General features: G+C 34.0%; 1 protein-coding gene across 1 annotated transcript; it reads left to right on the top strand.

Annotated features, from left to right (window-relative positions):
- Positions 1-6510: 6510 nt before the first annotated feature.
- On the top strand, positions 6511-13204 carry LOC123302885. Its single transcript, XM_044885978.1, has 3 exons — positions 6511-9915; positions 10015-11592; positions 13130-13204. The coding sequence occupies exons 1-3, from the start codon at positions 6511-6513 to the stop codon at positions 13202-13204; spliced, it is 5058 nt and encodes a 1685-aa protein (XP_044741913.1).
- Positions 13205-18021: the final 4817 nt, after the last annotated feature.

The following is an 18021-nucleotide window of genomic DNA, read 5'->3' as shown; positions in this document are numbered from 1 at the left end:
ACAATTTTTAAATTTAAACTTTTGTTCTACCTCTAACGGTTTAAAGAATGGGTCCTACGGCTCACTACCCAAGGCCCAATGTTGCTCATTTATGAACTCGACCTCAATTTTTGTGTCCTGGGCACGCTGTAAAAATTTCAATTATCGTGTTGTCAGGCGGACAGACAGACAGGTAGACAACCGGAAAATGGACCAATAAGTTGATTTTATCAACACCAATACCAAAATTTTGTTCATAACATGAACATTTTTAAGCCTTACAAACTTGTGACTAAACTTCGTATACCTTGATATATTTCATATACATGATATAAAGGGACAGAAAAACAGAGAAACAATTCGGAAGAAAGAGAGAGTTTAATCTAGATACCACAGTCCTATACATGACTGTGCTTGATACTTTGATTTAGTTAGGTCAAATTTTAGAGACTTTTGTTTTCTAACGAGTTCCTTTTACCATATTATGCCATATTATCTACATTCATGAAAATTAAGTCAAAGATGGTTAAAATTTTATGTCCGCCGAGGCGAGGCTAGTCAACATTCTATCTCGGCTGATATCGAGGCGAGGTGAGAGAAGTAAACATTCTACAAAGGCCGAAGCCAAGGTGATGATAATTATAAAATAAGCGAGGCGAGGTGATACCAAAACTTCGCCTCACCTCGTACCTCGTAAAACACTTGAAGTTGAATTTTCCCAGAAAATAGGCGAGTAATTGATAGTAAATTTCCTACTTTAAAGGACAAAGGTTTATACTTAATTCAACGTGTAATGTACATCATACAGAGGATACGAATTAATTTTATTATAATACACAATGTGAATTTTTTTTTAAATTTGCCATACTTTATATTGCAAAGATTGATTATTCCACACAAAATCAATTTACTAAATTGAACATATCCTTTTCATATTTGAAACCAATATATTTAACAAGAATTCGCACTGCATTGTTGTTTCAGCAATCCAAAAAGTCCCATCAAATCCATAGTCCCATCAAATCACACAATGAACCATCAATCCAGATATTTTTGTTTTTTTAATATGTTGTTTGCATGTAGAGGTACTGTTAAATCCAAGTTTTCGGCCTCGGAAAAAGACCGAATCATGCCGAAAAATAAGAAATACCTCGATAATTTTGATCTTTTTTTGTGATTTTGACCTGGAAGGACTGATTTTTCATCACGAACTGGAGTATTTATTTTTAAAGAAGGCTGAATTTGCAACTATTTGAGATCAATCCGGTTTGTATACGATCGTTAGTTTCGGAGATACAGCTTTTCAAAATTTGTCTATTTTTCAAGTTATACGATTTTTCGCAAAATTTCATCGTGTAAATTGTTAGAGAAGAACAAAAGTTTACAACTTAAAAAAATTAACAACTTTTGTTTGAAACAATTTTTCATAAACATCACTGGTTATCCCTATCTTTTATAGTTTTGAAGAAAATAAACACCAAAATTTTACCCTAATTTGCGCCTTCACGGGTAAACACAGGTGATGTTTACAAAAAAATGTTTCAAACAAAAGTTTGAAAGTCTGTTTAATTTTTATAAGGAACATTTTTTATTTTAAAAATTTTTAAATCTCTTACGGTTTACACATAACTTGAAAAAATAGACTTTGAAAAGGAATCTCTTTGTTGTTTCGGAGGTACAACTTTGAAAAGCTGTATCTCCGAAACTAACGATCCAATAAAAACCGGTTTGATCTCAAATTATTGAAAATTTAATCTTCTTTAAAGATAAAAGCTTCAGTTTGTGATGATAAACCAGTCTTTCCAGGTCAAAATCGTCAAAAATTGATATAAGGTCAAAATTTTCGAAGTTTTTCTTATTTTTCGGCATGATCCGGTCTTTTACCGAGGTCGAAAATTTGGATTTAACATTGCCTTTAAATTGCAAACAACATATCAAAAAAACAAACATCTCTGTTTTAATGTAACGTTCAGCCTCTATTTATGTTTAATTTGATTGAATCATCCATCATTGCCCGTAGGGAACTGTTTATACAGGGTGTTCTGTTATTGACTGCAGATCGTCGGCCTACAGAATAAGCTCATAAAGACGAAGGAAAAAGTCATTTACCAATTTTGGATTTGAGCCCTAGTTTGTTCGCTACAGGTATGGCAAAAATTGATAAATTTGTTCATTCACTGACTATGATTCGATAACCAGCAGCCAATGATAATCAGAAGATATTAGTATCTATTATTTAATAATATTAAACTAAAGAAGGGATATGAACTGATTTCAATTGGATATTATTATTTTAAAAAAACATTTAAAAAATGTATTTGATTGGTTTGGTCGAATCCTACTTTTTTTATTTTTATTATATTTTTCCAAGAAAACATTAGATTCTGTTTACGCCGGAATTCGGACTTTGAACTTATCTTCAAATCCGACTCTGGTCTTTTTGGTGTTTACACAAATTTTGTTTAAAGAGAATTAAATCTATTTTTTTTTTTTTGAACGGAGATATTCTGTCTCCTTTTAATTTGAGTAATTGCCCTTTGCGCAATTTTTTTTCTTATCGAGAGTGAGTCAACGCGAACCGTTCGTTCTCATTGTGAATTTAAAGCGGACAGTGTGTCCCTCATTTTTGTGCTGTACAACAGTAGTGTAATCAGATAGTGCGTCTGTATACCAAGGACAGTGCGTCCTCATCTTCTATATGTGTTATTAGTTCGTACGTATAATTAACGTTCGGTAAACGGTTTACTTATCAAGTTACTACTTCAAACTAGTTCACTATAATATCCTATAATTATCCATCCTTTTATCCAAATTACGTGGGTGAAACCAGAAGAAGTTTGGAGATTATTACCGGAGTAGGCGTTCAAAAGGTTAGTGCAACCATTTCATTTCATTCACATTTTTCCGTATAAATTTATTCGAGAAGTATTCCGACTTTGGATATTACGTCCATTAGCCAGAGCCACTACATTTAATGGTCCTTCGAAGCGGATTGTGAGCCTGGGGAATACGTTTTTGCATGATTTATGCGGAGAATTGTCGAATTTTTGAGAAAAAATTGGAGTAAAAAACGTGTAAAAAACGCGCGAAAAGATATTTTTAATGATATAACTTGTTTTCGCCAGCAAACAAGCTTGCGAGATAGTTTTATCGTGTGCGCATGTCTACAACGTGAGAGTGAGACAACTTTACATACCAATGATATGCGCAGTAGTTACTTAAAACACTGTTTTATTGAGTGAATAAACAGATATTTTTGTTTCACAATATCAAAATTTTCGACGGATTCAAGTCGGTGTTTATTGTTTATATTGTTTGAGTATTATTATCATTATCATTTTTCTGTAGATTTGGGCATTATTGAGTTTTTGATGGAATAAATACTTTTTACAATATTTATTTCGAAGTAAAGTAAATGGTTATTTAAAACTGGTTACTTGTATTTAATTTAACACACACCTATTGAGTACGTATTGTTTGTGTACATGATAATAGTCCAGGAGCTGTCGATCTAAAAAGTTCCCTCATACGTGCATATATTTTTTTTAAAGAAAATAGATAGTTTAAAACTATAGGAATTCGAAACGGTAGGTTTGCGTGGTTTTGCAAAGCCGAAAAAATGTTTAAAAAAATTAATTATTAAAAAAATCGATAAATGTTTGTCTCTCATGTTGTGAAATGGTTTGCCTAAAGTATATTCTACAGAAAATTTCATTATCTTTCAGAAAAAATTTACGCAAACCAATTTTTTTAGCCGGGAGAGTCAGGCAAGCCTTTTAAAGTGTGTGATGAGGGAGGAAATTTCTCCCTCATTACGTAACATGATTTTTTTTTTTTTTTTGTTCCTTGCAGTGTCTACTTTAAGATTATCTTGGTTTGCGGGCTCAGAAACGGCCGGAAATGTCCAGCAAACCAGCTTAAAGTTCATCTACTCTGAACTCATTTTCAATAAATATAAACTAGAATAAATGTTTCGTTGTAAAATTACTATTGTTTTATGGTGATTTTTATTTTTTATTTTCTATTAAATACTTTTATTTTATAAAATTACTTTTCTATATTTTCTTTTGATATACTTTAGTACGAACTTTATATAGGATATGACGTCTTGTTGTTTTTACGATTTGAAATAATGAAAGGGTAAATATAATTAAAGGAATAATAGGAAATTTTATTTTGGATGGATTTAATAATTTAATAGAGTGAAAACAATTATCAATTGTTAATGCTAAAACATAGTTTATTTTATTGATCATCAAAGTCAAACATAGTTTATATCATTAATCATCGAAGTCAATTTCATCAATACTCCAATGATTTCTATTTGTTGATTCTTTATCTTCTTCACTCCCTTCCTCTGATTCTTCGGTATTAATTTCTGCTCGCAAAATTTCTTCTACTTTTGAAGGTGCCGCTGGGCCTTTGTACCATAACGGTTCTAACTTATTGTCGCTATTCAGTTGCCATCCACATTCAGTGGGTTCATATACGACACACAAATGTTCAGTGGCATTTTGCCACATTGTATTTACAAATATTGTACGCAAAGTTTTCTTCGACAAGGTTTTCCAACATGGAGAAATGTTGCTGGAATCAAAATTAATCAGATCTTTATAAAATTGTTCTTTAACGCTTGTACTTGCGAAAAACTTCAAGAACAATTCAAACCTAGCACTATTTACATCATTTTTATCGATATTGTACATTTCATTTGTAAATCGCTGTAAAATTTCCATTTTTTCATCATTATTGACATCTTCTGGATCTGTTAAATGCTCGAACATATGTTGGTACTCTTTATTTTGTATTAAAATATTCAGCGGTTTGATTTTTCCTTTGCGGACGAAAGCTGCAGTATAATCTGACCCCGTGAAGGCATGAAAACCTGGCAGAGCTCGACAAAGTGATGGACCTAATTCTTTTGCAAGATCTGTGCAACTTATGTAATTTATTTCAGAGCCAGATTTACTGATTATCCAAATTTTTTGATGAGTAAATTTATGAATATTTCCTAAACAAATGACTAAGACATCAGTATCGACAGACCTTATCAAAATTTTTTTCTGGGGTGAACATTTATTTAAATGAAAGAAAATTCTTGTGTCAGCTTCTTCATGGGAACAAGTATAATCTTCATTTAAGGTTCGTGATATCTTTCCATCAATATTTTTGTAGACAAAGCATTTTTCCTCAACTGTCAAAAAAATTGTCTTGTCATTAATAAGAGAGCTGCATGAGTCATCTGTCCAATGTTCATATAAAAATTTGACTATTGCTTCCTTCAACTTCCTTAAAGTTATTCAAACTCTTATTGAAGTCAGTCGGTCTACTCTGTAAATAGTCGACTACTTGTATCTCACTATTATCTATCAAAATCTGGCTGTTGAATCCAATCCACATTGGAGTTTGTGGCACGAAAGGAACTGAAATCGCCCAAATGATGTCTCGGAGAATTGCATCTTGCTTGAAATTATGATTTTCTGCTGAAATATTTTCCAAATACTCATACGGATGAAGACATGTAGCAGCTCTTGGTTTTTTCATATATTTCGATATTTCGCGTGCATAAATATTTTAGAAATGCATATATATTTTCTCTTCGTCTTGACGTATTATGCTGGGTGCCCTTCAGCAGATGCGGGTAGATTTTCAAGTATAGAGATGACAGAAAGAGAGAAATGTATGTACATTCCGACCGAAAATAATAACAATCTCTATCTTAGATTCTTAAAAACTACAGAAAGTATAGAAACTATCGTAGTTCTAGAAGCTCACCCCCGCAGCAACTTCATTATGTGTTTAAAAGAAAATATAGAAAAGTAATTTTATAAAATAAAAGTATTTAATAGAAAATAAAAAATAAAAATCACCATAAAACAATAGTAATTTTACAACGAAACATTTATTCTAGTTTATATTTATTGAAAATGAGTTCAGAGTAGATGAACTTTAAGCTGGTTTGCTGGACATTTCCGGCCGTTTCTGAGCCCGCAAACCAAGATAATCTTAAAGTAGACACTGCAAGGAACAAAATAAAAAAAAAATCATGTTACGTAATGAGGGAGAAATTTCCTCCCTCATCACACACTTTAAAAGGCTTGCCTGACTCTCCCGGCTAAAAAAATTGGTTTGCGTAAATTTTTTCTGAAAGATAATGAAATTTTCTGTAGAATATACTTTAGGCAAACCATTTCACAACATGAGAGACAAACATTTATCGATTTTTTTAATAATTAATTTTTTTAAACATTTTTTCGGCTTTGCAAAACCACGCAAACCTACCGTTTCGAATTCCTATAGTTTTAAACTATCTATTTTCTTTAAAAAAAATATATGCACGGTATGAGGGAACTTTTTAGATCGACAGCTCCTGGACTATAATCAAAGTGTTGATCTTTGTGTACGAAATACTTATAATATTTATTTTAAATCAACCATTTAATCGTTTGTTTACAAAATACAATGCACATATTTAGTCTATTTGTGTATTACTTGTTTACGTACACCTGCTGTCACTGATTATTGACAATAATGGCTGAAGCTAAATTACAATCAAAATTAAAGGTTTTAACTTCGAAAAAGCAAACCCTTTTCAAAAGAGTACAGCTATTATTTGATAAAAGTCAAAACATTGCGGATGAGACAATTGTGAATGATTTTCTTATCAGATATTCGACTTTGAACGAGACCTGTAATGAGTTTAAGCTCCTAGTTGATGATATAAATTTAATAAATTTAGAGTTAGATCCTGAATTTGAGCCAAATTGTCAAGAATTGAATGTAATAGATGAATTGTTTTGTTACATTAAATCCGTAGCTGATTCTCTTAAGGTGAAAAAATCCGAGCAAGTAAATGAATCGGTGAAATCGATTGGGGATATAGTTTCTCCTAGGCTACCTAAAATTACGATTCCATCGTTTGATGGCAACCCGTTAAGATGGCCTATATTTTATGCTACTTTCAAATCATTGGTGCATGAAAACATAAAATTGGATAGTATTTCCAAATTACGTTATTTATTAGGAAGTTTAACTCACAATGCACTCGCTTTATGTAGTGGGGTACCTCCTACACCTGAAAATTATTCACTTATGTGGGATTCATTAATTGATAAATATCAAGATTCACGGCATATAGCCTTTATGTATTTGGATCAAATTTTGAAATTCAAACCTTTTTTAGTGGAAAGTGGTCAAAATTTAAACTTATTTGTTGAAAAATTTGATAGTGCCGTTAACGCTTTAAAGGAAGTAAAGGTGGGAGAGTTATCCGATTTTATTTTAATGACAATTGCCTTACAAAAATTGGATGTGCATACACAGAAGTTATTTGAACAGTCATTGGCTAAAGGGGTCATTCCCACCTACAATGAACTTTCCGTTTTTATCAAAACCCAAGCAAAAATACTGAGTCGAACTAGTGGTTCAGCTAATTCCAGTAAGCAAGCAAATTCTAAGGCGGTGATGCATTCATTTGCTATTAGTGCCGATTCAAATTCATCCGATGTTATGAGTAATAATACGTATGAGAAATTAATTTGTCCAAAATGTAAGGGAGATCATAAATTATTCAAGTGTCATAAATTTATGTCTTTAACGCCTACGGAACGAGTCCATGTGGTTAAAGCACATAATTTATGTTTCAACTGTTTGCATTCCAATCACGGTGTAAAGAATTGTAGTTCAAACTCGAGCTGTCGTAAATGTTCAAAACGCCATCATACGCTTTTACATTTTCATCATAAGTCAGATGCCAATGGTAAAGATAATTCAGAAGTTTTAAAGGGTAATCCCTCCACATCGAGTGTGTCAGTTGAATCCAAGCCATCTCCTCCGGTGAATTTGTGTTCGACATCAGAATTAGTGCAATCGAAATATACTGTATTATTGGCTACAGCTCAAGTACATGTTGTATCTCATTTTGGAGAAAATTTTTTATTTAGATTTTTGATTGACAGTGCAAGTCAATGCAGTTTCATAACTCAGAGGTGTTGTCAAAGACTCAAGTTACCAGTGAATCGAGCGTGTCTGACCGTGTCAGGAATTGGTGTTTCCGAAAAACGCGTCAACGGACAAGCTCAATTAAAATTTTATAGTAAATATGATATTCACATTAAATACACGATGGATGTTTTAATAGTTGATAAAATTACGGATCAGTTGCCAACCTGTGTGATTGATAGTGAAGTGTGTGATACATTTAAAAATTTGCGTTTGGCAGATGATGAATTTTATCGACCGAGTGAGATTGATGGAATGATAGGCGCCGAGTTAGTGCCCTACATTCTGAAGGGACTTCGAATCACAGGTCCGGATTCGCCAGTCGCCCTTGATTCGACGTTAGGTTTCATTATTATGGGTAAAGCGAAAGCTGAAGTCACTAATAACATTATTCAATCTTATTGTTGTGTTAACTCTCCCCTTAATATGGATCAACTCATCCAACAATTTTGGGATAAAGAGGAAGTGCCAAACGGTACCGTGTTAAACGCAGACGATTTAGAGTGCGAAAAATTATTTGCGGCGTCTGTTAAGCGAGACGTAAGTGGTCGATATGAGGTAGCTTTACCATTTAGAAAGATTTTTTCTGATTTAGGAGACTCTTATACTTCTGCTTTAAGACGATTCCAAAACTTAGAAAAACGATTCGCCTCTATGCCTTTGTTTAAAAAACAATATATGGAAGTTATACGTGACTATTTCGACGAAGGTCATCTGAAGACCATAAGTGGTCTACATCCTAAATCATGTGGCTACTTTATTCCTCATCACGGGGTTTTTAAGGCTAGCTCCAGTTCTACACCATTACGAGTGGTTTTCGATGCGTCCGCGAAAACCGATAATGGAATATCTTTAAACGATGCTTTATATACCGGTCCGAAATTACAAACTGATATTTTTGACATTCTACTTAATTTTCGTTTATTTCAATTTGCTATGACATCAGATGTGAAACAGATGTATAGACAAATTGAATTGTGTCCTCCTCATCAAAAATATCAATGTATTTTGTGGAGGTTTTCTGGTGAAGAACCTATTCAAATTTGCCAATTAACCACGGTTGCCTTTGGGGTTAAGAGTTCTCCCTACTTAGCTTTACGCACTTTACGCCAATTAGCTGACGATGAAGCGAAAAAATTTCCTTTAGCGTCCGAGATAATATTACGTGATATCTATATCGATGACATAATTTGTTCTGTGGCCGAAAAGTCGATCGCGCATAACATTTATCGTGAATTAGTCGGTTTATTCCGAGCAGGAGGCATGGAACTAGTAAAATGGGCGACTAATTTACGTGAGTTATCTGATGAAATTCCTGATCATGCTCGTTCAAATCAAATTTTGGAATTCCCTGCGGAGTTTTTGAAGGTGCTTGGCTTGCAGTGGCAAGCAAATAGCGACGTTCTAAGCTTTTCTATTAGTGTTGAAAATTTAGAATGTACAAAAAGAAATATTTTGAAAACTGTAATGCGTATCTGGGACCCTTTAGGTTTGCTTGTTCCGGTATCTTTACATATGAAATTACTAATTCAAGAATTGTGGCTACTCAAACTTGAGTGGGATGAACCAATTCCAAATTATTTACAAAATATTTGGAAAGTCTTTCAAAATGAGTTAAACGACTTAAGTCAAATAAAAATTCCACGTCATATTGGATTTAAAACGGGTTCTTCGCTAGAATTGTTGGCATTTTGCGATGCATCGTCCAAAGCATATGCCGCAGTTATATATTCCAGGATTATAGATCCGGACCGTCACATACAACTCCATATATTATGTGCTAAATCCAAAGTGGCTCCAGTTAAAACAATTTTAACTATCCCTCGTTTAGAGTTATGTGCGAAATTATTATTAGCAAAACTTTTGAAGTGTGTTATTGCCCAATATTCGAATCGAGTGAATATTACTAATGTGTTTGCGTTTTCCGATTCAATGGTAGTGCTTAATTGGATCAATGGTTCCCCTCATAAGTGGAAGACTTTTGTAGCTAACCGTGTATCAAAAATTCAATCGTTAATTGATGTGTCGTCGTAGTATCATATTTCTAGTAGCGATAATCCAGCGGATTGTGCGTCTCGAGGATTATCACCGAAAGAATTTCTTGAACATCCGTTGTGGTTGAGTGGACCATCATGGTGTTCGCGTGATAGGTCAGAGTGGCCTCTAAACCCCTTTACAAAAAATATTGCGCAAGAAGTTGTCTGTGAGGCTAAGACAATTTCGTTACCCGTTTTCGAAGAGGAAGAGCATCCTCTTTATTCATTAATTAATCGTTGCGGTTCTTGGTTAAAATTAATACGATCAACCGTATTTGTGTTGCGATTCGCTAGAATATTGCCAAAACGGCAAAATATTATAGCTACACATTTAACCAAAGCCGAGAATTACTTAATTTCTAGTGTTCAACGTGTTCATTTTCGAGAAGAGTTTCGTTTATTGAAGAATGACAAACTGTGTTCTCCGAAAATACGCTTTCTGAATCCTTTCATACAGGATAACATTATTCGGGTAGGAGGTCGTTTAGTCAATGCGGTGATTGCTTACGACCAAAAACATCCCATGCTACTCCCCAAAAGAGATCATTTTGTTGATTTATTAATCGATTATAATCATCGATTCAATTTACATGCCGGACCTCATTTATTATTGTCCGTATTGCGTCAAAAATATTGGATTTTAGCCGCGAGAGGAACGGTCCGTTTTCGTGTACAAAAGTGTAATACTTGTTTTAAAACTAAACCGCGTTCACACGCACCAATTATGGCTGATTTACCCAGTGTCAGAGTATCTCAAGCTAAGGCATTTACTTATACCGGTGTCGATTATGGTGGTCCATTCTATATAACGTTAAGTAGGCATCGTGGAGTACGATCCCAAAAGGCTTACATCTGTCTTTTTACATGTTTGACAACCCGAGCGGTTCATTTAGAATTGGCATCAGATTTAAATACGGATGTTTTTTTAGCTGCGTTCAAGCGTTTTCTATCTAGACGTGGGCCGTGTTCTACAATTTATTCTGACTCAGGTACAAATTTTATTGGTGCTAAACGATATTTAAATGAGTTGTATGAATTTGTTCAATCTAATCTCTACCAATCAGCTATAAATTCAGAATTGTCTTGTCGACGTATCATTTGGCGATTGAATCCACCCACTGGGAGCCATTTCGGAGGAGCTTGGGAGAGTATGATAAAATCAGTTAGGACTCACTTAACTAGAGTTATTGGGGAGCAAATTTTATCATATGAGGAATTTTCAACCGTGCTTATACAAATTGAAGCCTTGTTAAATTCACGCCCATTAGTCTGGCAATCTTCAGATGCGGCCGAGGGTTTGCCGTTAACCCCGGCTCATTTTTTAACGTTAACCCCTTTACAAAGTTTACCCGCATATAATGTACTTGATAAGCCACTAAATAAGTTACAAAGAAAGGAATTGCTTGATAGTTTGGTCCAATCGTATTGGAAACGATGGCACCAAGAATATTTAGGCGAGTTACAAACGCGACAAAAATGGAATACTCCAACCTGTCCTGTAACTCCGGGTACTTTAGTTTTAATTAAAAACGATAATTTACCGCCACTTCAATGGCTTACCGGTGTAATAGAAGAGGTATTTCCGGGAAATGATAACATGTTTCGCGTCGCCACGGTCAAAACCAAAAATGGAGTATATAAAAGACCAGTGGTGAAGCTGTGCCCCCTACCATCCCAATAATTCTTTAAAGATTTCACAAACGGAATCATACGGCTCAATAAGTGTTAAGGACGTATGATCCTAAATTTGAATCTACCAGTTTATTTATTTGTTGGTTTTATTTTTTTTATTATTAAGTTACAGAGTTCCGTTTTTTTTTACTTAATTTTAAAACAGTGTTTTAAGGTGGGGGGAATGTTTACGCCGGAATTCGGACTTTGAACTTATCTTCAAATCCGACCCTGGTTTTTGGTGTTTACACAAATTTTGTTTAAAGAGAATTAAATCTATTTTTTTTTTTTGAACGGAGATATTCTGTCTCCTTTTAATTTGAGTAATTGCCCTTTGCGCAATTTTTTTTCTTATCGAGAGTGAGTCAACGCGAACCGTTCGTTCTCATTGTGAATTTAAAGCGGACAGTGTGTCCCTCATTTTTGTGCGTCCTCATCTTCTATATGTGTTATTAGTTCGTACGTATAATTAACGTTCGGTAAACGGTTTACTTATCAAGTTACTACTTCAAACTAGTTCACTATAATATCCTATAATTATCCATCCTTTTATCCAAATTACGTGGGTGAAACCAGAAGAAGTTTGGAGATTATTACCGGAGTAGGCGTTCAAAAGGTTAGTGCAACCATTTCATTTCATTCACATTTTTCCGTATAAATTTATTCGAGAAGTATTCCGACTTTGGATATTACGTCCATTAGCCAGAGCCACTACAGATTCTTAGTAAAAAAACAAATTAAGTCATAAAAGGCGTGGTTTTAATTTAACGTAAACAAACAAAAACACGCCTATGCTGACGTAATTTGTTTTTTTACCAATTGCAATTTAAGTTTTAATAATTTTTATTGTTTACGTTAAATTAAAACAACGCCTTTTATAACCTAATTTGTTTTTTTACTAAGAATCTAATGTTTTCTTGGAAAAATATAATAAAAATAAAAAAAGTAGGATTCGACCAAACCAATCAAAAACATTTTTTAAATGTTTTTTTAAAATAATAATATCCAATTGAAATCAGTTCATATCCCTTCTTTAGTTTAATATTATTAAATGATAGATACTAATATCTACTGATTATCATTGGCTGCTGGTTATCGAATCATAGTCAGTGAATTAACAAATTTATCAATTTTGGCCATACCTGTAGCGCCCAAACTAGGGCTCAAATCCAAAATTGGTAAATGACTTTTTCCTTCGTCTTTATGAGCTTATTCTGTAGGCCGACGATCTGCAGTCAATAACAGAACACCCTGTATACACTGTTCATATTGAACTCTCCATCTACTGACTTATTATTAACAGTCCATGAAAACTTTGTATTAATTTTGTTATACACAGCTACCTTATATTCCAAGCTTAATTGCATATTAATAACTTTTTATAATAAAACTTTTATAATACATTAATACTTTTTATTGTAATTCAAATATTATAATAAAAGTGGCGGTGCTCAGTTGCGGTTCTTGGTTTCGCGAGAATGTTGGCGGATCGATCATACTACGTGCGACGGCCTTAAAATTTACATTTTTCTAGTTTACCCTTTTAACTACCAACACTCTTACCCTATAAAGCTACTAATGGCACCTCCAAGTACCAAAAATTTTTAAATCCAGTAAAATCGCATTTAAATTTAAATATTCGGTGGCTTTATAAAGCTTCATGTCTTACATTATGGATTTGATATACTAACTCGAAATAACATTTCACATAGGTAAAAATAGCTGGGTTCGATTGTGTCCTCAAATTGACGAAAGATTGCCAACCAAAGCACGCGATAATTTTATGGGGAAAAAAATTTATAGAATAAAAACCCGGCTGAGTTAAATATAAACTGAAAAGAAAAAAATGTCTTGCAGCTTACATAGCTACTTTAACAGTCGGCACCCATTAAAATTTACACTGGCTCGAATCTTCCCAATAATGGGTCCCGACGGTTAAAGTCGCTATGTAAACTGCTATACTTGTTTTATTCTTTTCAGCTTTTTATTTAAATAATCTTTAAAAGATACATAGTTAAAATTTGAACAATAAACAGGAAATAATCGAACAAGTGTAGTACAAATTTAAAAACATTTAAAATAAAATTAATAAAAGTAACTAATATAAAATAAATAAGTAGGACTACACATTTAAAATAAACACTTTAAAATAAAATATTAAAACAGTAGTTTAAAACGCAAAAACAGAACATAGTAAGTGTCATAAATCACAGTTTTTATAATCACAATAAATTCACAATCACAAAACTTCACACTGATGTATGGTGGGGGGGGGGGGTGGCTCAGGTGTTCGGGCCATCCAATACCTTTGTGCTTGGTCACGGGGGCTGATCATGGTACTGCCTCTGTCTGGTTAGGTGTTCGATGTAGATGTCGCGCGACCAGCGGATCGTGTCCGACACCATCAATCGAGCCATGGTCTGCGTATATTTGGGTGCTATTCCCAAAGACTTCGCAATCCTATAGTTATTAGGTAGCCAGGCCCCGAGCGAACCAACGACAAATGCATCCAATGAGATTCTGTAGCCTTTCGTGGTTAACTCAGCAGCAAGTTGGTTATATTTTTCGAGCTTTTGCTGCCGAGCAACCTCTAGAGCATCCGGAGCACCCTCAAATGGAATGCAAATGTCGATGATCTTTACTTCCTTGCTAGATTCATCCAAGACCACCAGATCAGGACGAAGAGTACTCTGTACACCGGGTACTTGTCTATTGATATTTAAGACAGCACCCGGGGGTAGACGCGATCCGCGAGCAAGACGGTCTTGAACGGCGTTATGCCGCCGTTGCCACGCCGCTGAATGGATGGTACAATGATTCAGCACGTGTGGCAATGTCTCATTGACATAGCATAAACGTCGGCACCGTTTATCCCCGTTCCCGAATCGCCGTGTTCCATTTAATGGAACGACGCCGAGTCGAGCTCGGTGGATAAAGCGATAATCGCAGAATCGAGTGTACCGCCCATTCAGCAGGAAGTGGTTGCTCGCATCCCTTAGATTAGTACATGAGTACGCCTTTCCCTGATCTGGTTTTCCTAGTAATTTAGAAAGGTAGTATGCCCGAAGTGCTGAGCGAAGCATACGGACTATCATGGATCGCGCCGTCTCTGGGACAATGATACGCTCAGGTGTTTGCCCAGGTCGTTTGATGGTGACAGACAGATCACGTTTCTCGTCTTCTCGTCTCACGTTTCAAAGGGGGTCTGAGCCACACGGAAGCCCGTGGGTACACCTAGGTGTTGGTACTCTTCTCCCTCTTTTAGGACCGTCAGTCCTCCTCCTTGAATAGTAAACTCTGTGGGATAGACTTCCCGACGTCGTCTACAGTCTACATGCAGTGAGGCACATTTCGGTGGTTGAAACTTTAAGCCCATCCATTCAGCGGTTGATCCTACAGCATCCAAAAGAATTCTTAGGATGCAGCATCTTTACCGAGCAGATGTCATCAGCGTATGCAAGTATTGAAAAGTGGTGATCATGAAGTTTGTAACCATGCTTTATTCTTTTCAGCTTATATTAAACTCTACCAGATTCCTTGATTTTTTAAATAATTTTTTTTCTTATCTTACCCGTTTTTGTTAGGATTTTCAAATACCTATTCAATGATACTCCACTTACCATAGTTTGTAGACTTTCATTTTCAGCCTATGTATATATGTTTGGTTCTTTGAGGCGCTCTAGAGACCAAACGCGTGAACTTGACATAGTTCGCCGATTTTCAGTGTTTTATTTTTTGCAATATAGCGTGTGATGGTCGCCATATTGAATTTTCATTACTGCCATATCTTCAGTATCACTCGCAATGTTAAAACAAATCGATTGACTTAAGAATTATCAAAATCGGCCGACGCGTTTCGTCTCCAGTGTGCCACTTACGAACATTCATTCTGTTTCACAATATGGCGAACGCCATTACTGCCATATCTTTAATAGCACTCGCAAGGTTAAGACAAAGCGATTGGCCCAAGAATCATCAAAATCGGTCGAGTTGTTGTATGTAAAATTGTATCAGTAATGTATGCGAGATACTTATCAAATTGCAGTAGAAAAATCTTATTATTTCATATTTGACGTGTTAGAGGTATAAATTTTTATTCCATCCACTGCGGTATTTTTTTCATTTTCAAATCCTTATCTTCTAATAGAAAATATTATCAAAACGAGCCTAACAGAATAAGAATAGAGTTAATGAATTGAAGTTAAAAACTGAACTCGCCTTAGTCGGTAGTTTACACATAAAAAAACGCAAAGTTTCATTGTTTGTAGAACATTTATTAAATAGTCTTAGCAAAAATATATTTACATAATAATCAACATTATATACAAAAGAGCTCTATCGGAGCTAAAATAATTTTCTATCTAATAGGTCTAAAATATTATGACCCCGTCATAATTCAAACTTTTCATTGAATTTTGTTATATTTCTAGGTAGAGTAGGCGCTAGCTAGAGTTGACTGTGCAAAATTTGAGGACCGCATTTTGTCAGTTGATTCTTGTTCAAAAAGTTTTGCAGATTAATATTCCGGATGTTGTCAGAAATCCTTTTAGTACAATTTTTGTATATTCCGTCCCTTTCACCGAGAGAGTCAAACGTTAATGTTTTGAATCAACTTACCCGAAGATTTTTGGGTTATTTTACGCCAAAAAGGTTCTTTCTGATTTTTTTCTGAAGTTCACAGTTTTTGAGTTATTAACAGTTTAATGTTTAGAAAAACTCCTGAAAGGCTATTTGCAAAATAGCAAAAATTTTTATCTTTGTCCAATTTATTACTCTGCCTGGAACAATAATGAATCGTAATTGAAATGAAAAGGTCTTTTGAAAATTGAGGCTTTAGAATCTTACAATCTGTAATTACTTTCTTCAGAACTTTATAAAAGATCCAAAGATGATTTCAAGATTTTGGGAAGCTCAAATTTAATTTATTTGCATTAATTTTCAGCTTTGAACTCCTTTCTGGAGTATTTGTAAACATTAAACTGTTAATAACTCAAAGAGGGTGAACTTTAGGAAAAAATCACAAGAAGAATTTTTGACGTAAAATTGCCCAAAAAACCTCGATGTAGAGTTTTTTTTGGTTCAAAAACTTGACATTTAACTGTTTCTGGGGAGGGGTAGGGATATACAAAAATTGGACAAATAGGGTTTCTGGCCACATCTGGAATATTAATCTATAAACTTTTCTGAACAAGAATCAATTGACAAAATGCGGCCCTAGAATTTTGCAACCTCAATTTCATCTAGCGCCTGCTCTAAGGGTTACCAACTCAAAATTTGGGAAAGTCAGCAGATTTTCCACATAAATCTGGAGATATTAATTCAAATATATAAAAATATTTAAAAGTTTACAGTTCGTAAAGCATTCAAAATAATGCTCAGTAGCTCAATGTATGTAGAAAATTATAACAAAAATTGGTCTAGGAAATTGGGGCGAAAATCGAAATTTATTTAAGACTAATAATTTTATTTATTATCACGAGAAAATTATATTTATTTATAACGCTCTTACTACGTGAGAGTTAATAAATTGTGTATGTAGTAAATTTATTAACTCTCACGTAGTAAGAGCGTTATAAATAAATATAATTTTCTCGTGATAATAAATAAAATTATTAGTCTTAAATAAATTTCGATTTTCGCCCCAATTTCCTAGACCAATTTTTGTATTGTATAAATACGTATTTCAACTACCAAGTAGTCATCATCATTATGAATTAGCTTTAAATAGCTTATGTTGCTTATTGCTAATTTAGTGACATCTGCACATAATTATGTTGGTCTGTTTACAATTTATACTGAAAATTGTGACGTTAGCCATCATAACAGCTATCACGTGATCCTCGTTAGCCAATGCTATTCGAGTATTTTATTATCTGATTTTGACAACTAAAAATAATAAAATCCTTCCAAAAACAAAATTGAACATTATAAAATATTTAAAATTTAAAAATAAGTTTTTAATTTTGTTATTGGAAGGGTCTTATTACTTTTAGAAGTCACAATCAGGTGATAAAATACTCGAGTATCATTAGCCAAAGAGGATCACGTGATATTTGTTATGATAGCTGATGTCACAATTGTGTCCTTCCAAAAACAAAATTAAAAATTATGAAATATTTAAAATTTAAATTAATTTTTAAATTTGTTTTTGGAAGAATTTTATTATGTTTAATTGTCAAAATGAGGTGATAAAATACTCGAATGTCATTGTTAAAAGAGGATCACGTGATAGTTGTTATGATGGCTGGCGTCACAATTTTCAGCTACTTGGAAAGAATAAATTGTAAACAGACCAACATACTTTTGCAGATGTCACCAAATTAGCAATGAGTAA

Source organism: Chrysoperla carnea, chromosome X (genome assembly GCF_905475395.1).
Source record: "Chrysoperla carnea chromosome X, inChrCarn1.1, whole genome shotgun sequence".
Taxonomy (NCBI): Eukaryota; Metazoa; Arthropoda; class Insecta; order Neuroptera; family Chrysopidae; genus Chrysoperla; species Chrysoperla carnea.
Note: the sequence above shows the minus strand (reverse complement) of the source record. Positions and strands in the feature narration are given on the sequence as shown.

What these genes read in the sequence shown, in the direction of transcription:
- LOC123302885 (XM_044885978.1), top strand. Translation starts at nt 6,511, where the DNA reads ATGGCTGAAGCTAAATTACAATCAAAATTAAAGGTTTTAACTTCGAAA. An exon ending in TTGCGTTTTCCGATTCAATG is followed by an intron (nt 9,916 to 10,014) that starts GTAGTGCTTAAT and finishes GTGTCGTCGTAG; the next exon opens with TATCATATTTCTAGTAGCGA. An exon ending in TTACCGGTGTAATAGAAGAG is followed by an intron (nt 11,593 to 13,129) that starts GTATTTCCGGGA and finishes TTATAATAAAAG; the next exon opens with TGGCGGTGCTCAGTTGCGGT.